At 39.2% G+C, this 12508-nt stretch overlaps 1 protein-coding gene across 3 annotated transcripts in view; it reads right to left on the bottom strand.

The window, feature by feature from the left end:
- Fmn1 (formin 1) overlaps nt 1-12508 on the bottom strand; it is a 368173-nt gene that overhangs the window by 199690 nt on the left and 155975 nt on the right. For all 3 annotated transcript variants that reach the window (XM_026392750.2, XM_026392761.2, XM_026392768.2), the window contains 2 exons: nt 7694-8487; nt 3703-3853 (listed from right to left, as the gene is read on the bottom strand). In XM_026392750.2, the coding sequence (XP_026248535.2) occupies nt 3703-3853; nt 7694-8487 (945 nt within the window). The remainder of the gene's footprint in view (nt 1-3702; nt 3854-7693; nt 8488-12508) is intronic.

Genomic DNA, 12508 nt, shown 5'->3' with positions numbered 1-12508 from the left:
CAATGAAACATAAAAGAAGACACAGAGAAAAACCTATATAAATACAGTTAACTCGGGGCTGGGGCTCAGCAGTAGCGTACTTGCCTTGCAAGTGTGAGGCACTGGGTTTGATTCTCAGCACCACATAAAAATAAATAAAGATCTAGCAACAACTAAGGGAAAAATATAAAAATAAATAAATACAGTTAACTCGTACAAGACAAAGGCACCATAAACATACATTGGAGAAAAGATAGCCTCTTCAATAATTGTGATGAGAAAACTGGAAATCCATATGTAGTAGAATGAAATTGAACCTCTATCTCTCAACCTGCACAAAACTCAACTCAAAGTGGATCAAGGACTTAGGCACTGGAACTGAGACCCTGCACCTACTAGAAGAAAAGGTAGCCCCAAATTGCTATCATGCCACTTAGGAACCAACTTCCTCAATAAGACTCCTAAAGGGGAAGAAGTAAAATCAAGAATCAATAAATAGGATGGATTCAAATTAAGGAAACAATCAAGAATGGGAGAAAACCTTTGCCACCTACATCTCAGATATAGCATTAATCTCCAGGATATACAAAGAATTCAAAACCTCAACACAAAAAAACAAACAACGCAATCAATAAATGGGCAAAGGAACTGAACAAGTGTGGAGAGCAAATGAGCTCTGGTCAGCAGGTGACAGTGTGGTGTAGGCAAAAGCCAAGCCTGGGAAACATTCCTTACAAAGGTGAGGATGTGAGCAGCCTTGGTATGGCCTCTGACATGAATAGTTATCCGACGTTCCAGTACAATGGGTTTTCTGGTACAGGAGGATAGCCACAGGAGGCTCCTAACACTGTAATAGCAGAACAGCTACAAAATGTTTCTAGCTCTGAAACTTTTTAGTGCAAAAGAAGCCTCCTGACAACTCACAAGCCTTGAACAATTTACAAAGCTTCTGTAGTTTACCTTTCTGATTATGAGATCCTATATAATAAACATGCTGAGTTAGTTCTGGGTCACTATTCCTCCATCAGATGACAGTATCCCACCTGGCCCCAGCATTTCTTAAAAATGTCTCGGTGTTTTTCTTTGTCTCTGTGTTTTTCTTAATCTCCTATCGCCCCTACTCAAAATCCTTTGTTCTTGATGCACGGGTCATGGCAAACAAGCACTTCACAAAAGAAGAAACATAAATGGTCAAAAATATATGAAAAAATGTTTAACTTCTTTAGCAAAAAGAGAAATGCAAATTAAAACTACACTGAGATTTCATATCTCACTCTAGTCAGAATGGCAATTATCAAGAATACAAGTAACAACAAATATTGGTAAGGATGTGGGAGAAAAGGTTCGCTCATATAATGCTGGTAGGACTGCAAATTCATGTAACCACTCTGTAAAGCAGTATGGAGATTCCTCAAAAAACTTGGAATGGAACTATAATTTGATCCAGTTATCCTACTCCAAGCCTTATACTCAAAGGACTTAAAATCAGCATACAATGTTTATCAATGTTTATAGCAACTCAATTCACAATAGCCAAATTATGGAACCAACCTAGGTTCCCTTCAACAGATGAATGGATAAAGTAAATGTGGTACATGTACACAATGGAACATTACTCAGGCACAAAGAAAAATGAAATTACGGCATTTTCCAGAAAATAGATGGACCTGGAGAATATCATGCTAAGTGAAATAAACCAATCCCAAAAAACCAAAGACCAAATGTTGTCTCTGATTTTTGGATGCTAACCCACAACAAGGGAGGGTGAAGAGGGGAAGAATAGAAGTTCAGTGGATTAGACCAAGGGGAATAAAGGGAAAGGAGGGGTGAGAGGAATAGGAAAAACAGTAGAATTAATCATACAAAACTTTCCTATTCTTGTATACTAATACATGACCAGGGTAACTCTACATCCTGTAAAACCACAAGAATAGAATCCTAATTAGAATAAGTTATACTCCAGGTATATATGTCAAATTATACTCTATTGTCATATATATCCCAAAAGAATAATAATTTAAAAAAAAAGAAAATCAACATCACAGCTATTCTATTGTCTTCTTAACATCACCTCTGCTATATCAAAACACCAATACAGAGAAATAGTAGCAGTGGCAAAAATGCCATTAGCTATCATAGGTTGAGGACTGATTGTGTGCCAGGAACTATAATGAACCTAACACACACATTTACTTCATTTAATCATCACTTAGACTAGTAGTATGAGTGGATGTTGTGTTAGCTTTTGTCACTGTAACAAAATACCTGAGGTAATTAACTTACAGAAGGAAAAGGTTTACTTTGGCCCATGGTTTTGGAGGTTCAATTAAAAGATCAGGTGGCCCCATTGCTTCAGGCCTCTGTCAAGGGCAGCACATCAGAACAGGGGTGCACAACAGAACTAACTATTCACTTCATGATCAAGAGAGAGAGGAAAAGATTCGAATCCCATATTATCTTTCAAGGGCATACTCCCAATGTCCTAAAGACCTCTTGCTAGGCTGCAGCTCCTAAAGGTCTCACCAACTTCTACTAACAGGAACTTGGGAGCCAAGTTCCAACATGGACCTTTGGAGGGGACGATTCCAAACCTCCGCAGACTTCACCTTGTGCTATGGCTCGGGGACTAAGGTACACGAAGTTAAAGGGCCTAGTGCTTTTGATTTAGACCCCACAGACAGTCTGCCTGACTGCTGGGATGGTAGACTCATTCTCTCAAAGATGACCAGCGGCTCATAGATCTCACGGTTGCTGAGAAATCACCTCCTCAGTGAGAACTGCACTTTCTTTAGAATTGAAGACCCCATCCCCACCTTGCAAAGCTGGCACGCCTCACTCTGCTCCACTTCTCCACGAGGGGACCGACAAGGTTTGTTTTCAGTGTTGATGGTTAATATGAGCTCTACAGGCAAGGATCACTAGTTTCATTGCTTTTTTAACCAAAATATTCCAAATACTTAGACAACGTTGTTCATCTGAAATTTCTGGAATCATGGAAATGTTTGATTTCTGCACTATTCCATATGGTAGTCACAAGTCACAAGGACAGAGCTGAAATGTGGATAGTGAAAGTGAATATCTATTTTATTTATTACTTAACTGGCTACATAGTTGTACTGTGCAGTGTAGGCCAAGAACCACCCGGGCACCATAAGATCCCAGTAAATATTCATTAAATGAATAAATGTATAAATAAATCCTGTTTTTCTTTCCTTTTTTTTTTCTTTTTTGGTACCAGGGATTAAAACCAGGGGTACTTAACTACTGAGCCACATCCTCAGCCCTTTTTAAATATTTTACTTGGAGACACTGAGTTGCTTAAGGCCTCGCTAAGTTGCTAAGGCTGACTTTGAACTTGGTGATCCTCCTGCCTCAGCCTCCTGAGCTGCTGGGATTATAGGCCTGTGCCAATATGCCTGGCTGAACCCTGTTTTTCATATAGCTTACAAGCTACTTTCACTTACAACAAATTAAATATTACATTTTTTTCCCAACAGAATTAATTGTGAAAGAATCCAGGTTAAATTTTGAAAATTCAGAAGATACAACCAAAATAGCAAGCACAGATTTCTTTCATTATTGGCTCCCTTTTGCCATTTATGACTCAAAACCTTCCAAAACGTTTTCTGAAAACAGAGGGAAAGTAAAGCAGCAGTACATAGTATATTCCCACAGAGGCAAAATGTATATGTAATTAAAACCATTACTATAATCACTCAATACCTTTTTGACCTTGTTTTTTTTCTCATAGGTCTCTGACAGAGGTTTTTTCTTCTGTTGAGTTGTGTCTTTGGAGAATAAATACTCAAATTCACTAGTGTCCCGAATATCAGGTTCTTCTAAGGAATCCCATAAGGTCGGTGTAGCATTTTGGCTTAAATGAGAAAATGGCAAGTTAACCTTCAGAACAAAAGCAGAAGAGAATATAATACAATTATATCTACTTCGAATTCATTTTTATTTAATGTAAAAAATATAAAGCCCTCATAAAGTTTAGAGGAAATCTTTTATGCTATACTTTTAAAGTCAAAATACACCATAAAACATTTAAACACACACAAACACACACTTCCAAAAAAAGTATAGTCATTAGATAATCAGAAAGCTCTAGGGAAACATTTTGGGAATAAAAATCCTGGGTCTGAGGTTGTGGTCACAAGGTTCTCCTAAATCTGGAACATTTCTATCACATGACAGGCAAAAGTGGGCATCATTGAAGAGATAACCAATTCTGAGACATAGACATTCTTAAAGGACCTGAAAATGGAGTAGTAAGGTAAAGATCTGCCCTAATTGGACTTTTTCTGTGGGTTTTAAATATAATTTTCAGGATTAAGTAAACTTAGTTCAACGTCGTTAGTATGTGTGTAGTCTGTGCCCATTTAAAAGTATTTGATTAATAATACCCCACCTCCAACAGGGTGCTGTGGTGCATGCCTGTAATCCCAATGGCTCCAGAGGCTGAGACAGAAGGTCTGTCTTTCTCATGAAAGATGACATTTTGGTTCTGGACACATTCCATTTTTCCTTCCACTTTTTTAAATTATAATTTTTCTAATATAATAGTTGAGCCATTTAACAGTATATATAGGACATACTTAAGTTATAAAGTATAACAATATAATAAACACCTGACAAAGCATGGCTCATCCCAAGAGCTAGAACAGTCCCAGTGAGGTGAGTCATCTGTGTTACTTTCTCAGTCACACCTTCTGTGACTCAATTAATTTTGATTTGAAATCTGTATTTCAAATTATGAAATACCATTATGGATAATATTATGTTAAAGTCTCGTCTCAGCTGCATTGAGGAAAGGGGGATCTTTTTTTGGCAGGGGGGTGAAGGGGCAGTTACCAGGGATTGAATCAGGGGCACTCGAACACTAAACCACACCCCCAGCCCTTTTTATTTTTTATTTTGAGGCAGAGTCTCATTGAATTGCTTAGGGCCTCACTAAGTTGCTGAGGATGGATTTAAACTCGTGATCCTCTTGCCTCAGCCTCCTGAACCACCGTGACTACAGGTGTGCACCACTGCACCTGCCAGAAAGGGGGATCTTGATTAGGAGAGCGAGCCCTGGTAAGGGCTACTGGTCTGGGCTTCAGGCAGATTCTGGGCAGGTAAGGAGGAGTGCCTGCAAGGAAGTGTTGCTGTAATCAGACAGACAGGTCACACCTATCTTTCCTCTACTGTAACCTGGCTGGTCAGCTCCATTGACACTGGAGTCAGGCCAGTATGGCTAGTGTTATAATTCACTGATATTCTGGAGCAAATTGAATTTGAGAGTCAAATTGAGCACCTCATTACCATTTATGGCACGGTTTCTGTGGGAAAAGCATTTCCAATTCTAAATAAATGAATTCTGGAACACCTTCTCTGAAGAGTTGTAGGGCAGTAACAAGGACTTGCTCACACAGGATGACCTGCCATAATGGTCAACTGTTTTCTGACCACTGAACATACAATTATAGCTGAAAAGGGAAGAAAAGGTGGAAGTGGGCAGGGAAGACCAAACTTACTAGAGTAAGCTGGAAAAGTAATTAGAAGAGGATTTGTTTTTCTTCAAATGTGCCTTTCCTACTCTAGAAATCGAAAAATAGACATCAAAGAAGGAAAAGTGGCAAAAGGAAAAACAAATCAGTTCATGCAAGTGGTGAAAAGGAATTTTGGTGGGTGAGCTGAATTCACATTTTGTTCCCGGTTTCCCAGAAGATCAAGAAAAAAATTTATCATGTATCTATTATACAAAGTGCTGGCCCCTCTAGCTGCACAAAATATTAAAATACCATCTCACCTCCCAAGTGATTTTCATTTTACTTATCAGTGAATACTATTCAGACTCTCCAAATCATTTTCACTGGGGAAAAAAAAAAAAGCAGTTGTGCTTGTAGGTACAAAGTATTTTGAGGGACTCAAGATGAAAAGGACTGAAAGTGTGGTGCCTATAGGAAGTGGCCATGCTAGGGTCTTAACATGGTGGAGGGCAGCCCCCACAGCCAGCACTCAGGCTCCAGGCTGACACATTCACCAAGTACCAGCTCTCTCGATGTCCCATTCATCACCTTTTCATTTTGCTCAAAAATAAAGCTCTAGATAGATCGAAAAACTAGGAGGAACTGAGTATTCCAAGTATTCAATTGTTTTCTTTCTCAAAATGGTGAACTACAAGGCTGAGGATGTAGCTCAGTGGTAGATCTCTTGCCTAGCATACACAAGGTCCTTCTGGGTTCAATGCCCAGTGCAAATAAATAAATGGCAAATGATAAAAGGAATAAAATGTGCAACAACTATTCCCAGCCTGACTTTATCCCACCTTGAGTAGTGGGCACACGGCCCATATCTTCCAGTGAAATTGTTATATGGCTGCTATGGTCTGTGATATTGGTTGTTCATGAAGTCTCTCAGGGAATGAAGTCAGACTAGTGAGACACAGGTGTGGAACAGCTCTGTGTGCTGCCAAACACACTACTCCAGGGCCAACAGGTGGGATTCATCACCCTGGAATGACTGCACACTAATTTGAGAACACTAATAAAGGAACACAACTCAAAATAAATTTTCTGGGAACTCATTTCTCAGGACATACCTGAGTCTCAGATGGGAAAGGAGACTACTAGCATGTTAGTTAATGATAGGAGTTATTTCAAGATGATCTCATTTTTTTAGGCATTCATTTGGGAAATTATAAGAATTGGCATTTAAAAGATAACAAGATAGTCTACAAATAAACTCTTGGTTTATTTTCACATGGTTTTAAGGCATTCTCCATTTCTCCTCCTGCAAGTTCTGGTTGTTTATAATTATGAGCCGCATGTTATTTTGATTAGTGTCCTGCCTTCTCTAAGCAAAATGTTGTATCAACTTAAAAATTCACTACCACATCTTGATTTAGGGAATAAGTTTAGAAATGTGTTCTCTATTAATGTTCTTTGCAAACAAACTCCAAAACTAAAAAAGTGGTCAAGAAATAACTCAACATCTTTCATTGTCTTCCTGACAGGCTCAGAAACTAGGCAGAAGTATCGAGACTCAGATCTGTTTGCAAGGAAGTTTCTGAGCCACCAGATAGTGTTGCCTTTCCGGCCAAATTTAATCACAATACAAATGAAAAGGTGCCATCTGTCTATCCATGTTAGTTATACACACACTAGTACTTTCTCTGAAGGGAAACAAGGAATAAAGATGCAAGGATGTGAGCAGGTAGATGAACTAGAGTTCAAGCAGAGGGAATTTATATTTTAGGACTTTCTTCTGATCTAAAGAACTAATAAGTCAGCCATGTCTCATTCTTTTAACAAAAACTGAAAAATACACATAACTTAAATATCCAGAACATAAGGCTGGTGATAGCATCTAAAAACAAAACAAAACAAAAGTATATCATAAAAGATACCCTAAAAGTCCTCAGTGAATATATACTATAGATTCAGTTTCTTTATGATTTCTCATTAGTTACAGGTATACTGGAGAAGTCCCTTGCTTAGACCTGGATTCTTGTCAAATCTACAAAGTGATTATCTTAGAGAAGAATCAGACACTGAACACATGTTTCTCCCAGCATCAATTTGTAGAGTGTACGAGAGGACCTGGTAGAGATGGATCTTCTCCCTAGACATTGCAAACTGATTATTTATCTAAGGAATTCTTGTATTGCATTCAAGTGGACAAAATCCTTAGAATTCACAACATGAGAACAGACCAGGGAAGAGCTTACCTCTTATCACTTATTTGTATTCTAGTCCAGTACAAAGGCTTCATAGGACAACTGGGCTCAATGGCTGGTTTCCGAGGACATTGGCTAGAAGAAGAGCTGAGTCCAAAGAAGAGTCCAGGAGGAGGTGGGGGTACAAGTCCGGGGGGTGTTGGAGCAGGAGGAGGTCCCCCACTGCTGGGTAGAGCTGGGGAGTTAGGTAGTGGTGGTGGGGGAGGAGGTAGGGGAGGTCCCGCACTTGGAGGTAGTGGGGGTGGTGGAGGGGGCGGAGGAGGAGGTGGTGGTGGCCCAGCAGTCACAGGTGGTGGTGGAGGCGCTGGTGGCAGAGGTCCAAGTCCAGGCGGGAGGGGTGGAGGGGGAGGGATGGTAGGGGGTAGAGGCGGTGGAGGCGGTGGAGGCGGTGGAGGAGGCGGGGGTGATATCTTTTGCTGATTTGATGAGATGCCTTCCCCAGTCGGAAGTGGTACATGAATGTCTTTGTTGTCATTTGGGGGAGAAAGCTGACTTAAAGAGGAGATATTCAGCTTTTTGGGTACTATTTGGTTACTTCTGGTTGTCTTGCTTTCACCTTCACAGGGTTTGAGGAAGGTCTCTCTGTCTGTCTGGACACACACATTTCTGTAGGCCTTTGGAGGGCAGCCATCATCAGTGGAGATGCAGACATCTCTCATCTCTTCACCTCCTCCTCGCCATCTGTATTCTAACTCGTGTTTAAGATTTTCAATGGTTTCTTCTAGTCTCGCTGTTATCACTGCATGCTCACCCCGGATATGAAATGCCTGAAGTTCAAATTGGGCCTGTAGGAAAAATCAGTGGGAAATGAAAGCATTTATATACATATATATGTATATAAATATAAATATTTATATTTATATATAAATTTTAAATTTTATATATATATAAAAATTCAAAATAAAAATGATCTCAATACTATCAGTGTGCCGCTGTCAAACAGCCCACATAAATGCAGTCAAATACAGGAACATTCTTTTGAGAATCCAATAGGGTGTAAATTTCACTTTATGAATTTTCCAGGGACCTACACAGTTGGGACTTGATGGGTAATTTCATCCAATCTGAGCTCATAGGAGATAATTAACTGTGGATTAAGGTTTAGAGTAAATCCGTTACTTAAGAACTTTCACCCAGTTTTCATATCAAATGCAAAACAAAATTTTTAATAAAGGTTTGAATATATCTTTCATAACTTTTGGTTTGGTTTTGGGGAAAAAAAAGAGAACTATAAGAAAAAAAGTGGTTTGGAGATCCTTCTGTTTAGCTGCTATTTTTCCAAATTTTTCTTAGAAGGTCTCCTTTATCAGGTTTCCAGGACAGTACAGCAGAAATGGAGGGCATTAAAGCAGCAATGATACATATTTTTTTAAAGAGTTCCCATATCACTACTGTCCAAGATCAGTATTTATGTCTGTTTCATAATAATTTCAACATAAATAAGTAGAAAAGGGGGAAACTAAAGTTCACCACTTTGAAATTTTCTACACATCAGCATTTTAAACTGTATTTTATGGGTTTTACAAAATTATTTTTCATGCTTATTTCTTCAGCTATTTTAATGCATTGAGTGTGTAGTTTTGCACACAGAGCTGGTGTGACTCTAAGGATGGAAGAAAACTTAGTTTTCAAAATCCAGTGAAATGGAAATTAAATATTTTTGGTGAGTTTGCATAATTTTTACCTCCCCCATCAGGTTATTAACTCCACAAGTTGAAATCAGTGTCAGTGCTGTCTTTAGTACACAGCACTGATGAGGTACATGGAGGAAGTCACTGTCATCAACATCATTGTCTCAAGACCCTTTCTATGGCTAGTTGGGTCTTTCTTCACCAAAATTTTAGCCCACAAAGATCTAAATGCAAAAGTACATACACATTCCCAAAACCTTTGATGGTGAAAAATTAAAGATATACTTCTTATGGCCTAGTTGGGCAAGATAAAGTCATAGGAAGCCTTTTTACTTTAATGTCACTTTCAATTATTTGTAATGAGGCTCAACTTCTCTCTAATGTTCATTTTCGCAAGCCAATCCCTAAATAGCTATAGTGAGCAGAATTTAAAGTTTTTTTCTAAGGCTGATCTTCTTACCTGTGGACTTGGTAGCCCTAAGCCAACTCAGATGGACTAGGAGAGTTCTAGGCACTGTCTATTTTGGAGTCTGGGTTTGAAATCACACCACCTGGCTCCCACCTTGGCTGAGCCACTTGTCAGCTCTGTGATCTTAGGCAGAGAACACTATGTCCAACAGTCTGAGTTTCCTCACAAGCAAAGTGAGGATAAAAGGGAGTCATCTCCTGGACTTTTATAAAGGTAAAATGAGACATTTATATAAAACAGCCAGTAAGTTCTGAATAAGTATTTCTGTTACTGTTAATAATGACAATATTAGAGTGAGCGACTAACAAATTCCCATTATTCTTATAAATTTTCAAATAATGTTACCTTAGTTGAGTCCTAGGCCTGGAACTAGGAAAAGCTTAAGGCATCAAGATGAACAATGTACCACAAATACAAAAGTTTTTCCAAGTTTTCATGGGTTCCACTACCAACTGCCTGAAAGTAAATTTCAAGCTTAATCCAACTACGTGGTCAAGATCATCTCTATTTCAATAATGAACCATCTCCATCTCCATCCTCAACTCCCCAACATCCTATTCTAATTTCCACCCCAAATAATTTGCTAGCATTTAATTTAATTCTCATGACTAGTTCAGGTCAGTCACCACAGACTAACTCTTACTTGGTATTCCCTACTAAACCTTCTTCCAAAAAGGCTAACAGTGAAATAACCTGACGGGGGCATCATTTGACTCAATCTTCATCTTCTTCACAAGTAAAACAATTGCAAAAACATATACCACGGATATAAGACACATCTCTATAATAGACATCTGAACCCTGTGTCTACAGCAAATGCCTGAGACACCACTTCTCAACCAAACCTGTTTTAAATCTGCTGATTTGTATTCCTATGTTGTTTTGGTGGCTCTGATTTAATACATGGGTTCAACATAGTGGGCAAAACACAAATTTGGCAGGTTATTTAACTTATCTGTTATATTTTTCTTGCAAGTAAAACAGGAATGATAATAATAGGATCCACTTCACAGAGCAGCAATAAGAGGCAGACAAATTTCCACATATAAAACATCACACAGAACAGCATTTGGAACATACTGCTGTACAGTTGCTGTCCTTATCATTGTCTTTTTCAGTGCCTGACAGATCAAAGGCCAGCAGCCACATCAACTTGCTAGGGACTTAGCACACTTCTCAGTATCTTGTATCTACCCTGTTCCATGTTCTAAAGCAAAGATAAGGATATCCACATCCTTCTTTCACACAAGTAGCTGTCATGCTCCTTCTCATCCTACCCGGGTTCCTTCACAGCAGAGCTTTTGAAAACTGTATTTGATCCTTGCTTTATGTTTTCTCACCCCTTTCCCTTTAAACCAACTGCACTTAGTTTCCATCCTACTGTCCTATTAACACCATGGTTTGATTGTCACCTTCAATCAGCATTTTTCAGTGGTTTTGCCCTCTCCTCTTGGCACTGTTGCATGTCCCTTGAAATTGCCTCTGCTTCCTTGGACGTCTGATTCTACACTCTACTCCTCCCACCCGCCTGGTGCCTGCATTCACCCTCTTCCTCCATTCATGCTTTGAATACTGATCCCCAGGCATCTTCCTTGCCATTTGTTTTCTCTCTCAGTTTCTAGGTGGTTCGATGTCCTTATATGGTAAATAAAATTCATTCACTATACGCTGGTGACTTCTAAATTCATACCTTAAGGCCATAATTCCAACTACCCTTTCAAACCAAAATCTACCTGCATATTTAATCAGCTCCCTCAGACTCAACATGTCTGAAATTGAATTCATTGTTGCTGAATCTCAATTTCTGCCCCCGCCCCATGAAATTCCTCTGGTAGTTAGTGGCATCATCACTCACCAATTACCACATCTAGAGACAGGGTAACATGCTGGGTTCACACTCAATGAACTATTTGTTTTTCAATAAGTTTCAGAGATTTCTCTGATTCATTCCTTTGTTTTCATCTCCACAACCTCAACCTTTCACTAGGTCCTCTTTACCCAGACAGTAGCAAAAGCCACCTAAGTAATGTTTTCTGACCCAAGTTTAGCCAACCCTGGTTCCAGGAACATTTTTCAAAAAAATAAATACATACTTTTTTTCATTAAAATGCCTTCACCACTTAGCCACTGCTTACACAATGACAATGGGGCATTTTAGCATAGGCAGCATTTCTCACCTGTTTTCTGCCTACTTTCTCCACTTTGGATTCTTACCCCTAACCCAGAGAAGCCCTTGATTCCAGTCTTACATAACATTACTCTTCCTGCCTCTCCCAGCACCATGCTCTTCATGCCTGTGGGGCTTTGCAATATTCACTCAGTACGCTTCTTCTGCTGCAAACACCCAAGAAAAGGGGCGAATTACCAAATATAGAGTGTCCATGAAAGGGTTCCTCACAAACCATACCCACAGATATGGAGAACAACCAAATAAGGAAAACAGTGCCTTTCCATAGACTCCACACCAATATGCTGAGATGACAGTAAGAAGCCCTGTCGATTGCTAAGATGTAAATGTCCCTGTGTCAGATAAAAACAACAACTTACCTTTGTTCTTTCCTGCTTCATGATCCCCCTTTGATTGTTCCAGTTGTGGTGCATTCATGAGCTCAGCATAACACAGTAATTTGAAGTGATTAAAGTAATAAGACCTTCATTCATTCCATATCTGTCCATATCCTATCAATTATTTCTAATTGTGCCCCG

Source organism: Urocitellus parryii, chromosome 6 (assembly GCF_045843805.1).
Source record: "Urocitellus parryii isolate mUroPar1 chromosome 6, mUroPar1.hap1, whole genome shotgun sequence".
Taxonomy (NCBI): domain Eukaryota; kingdom Metazoa; phylum Chordata; class Mammalia; order Rodentia; family Sciuridae; genus Urocitellus; species Urocitellus parryii.
Note: the sequence above shows the minus strand (reverse complement) of the source record. Positions and strands in the feature narration are given on the sequence as shown.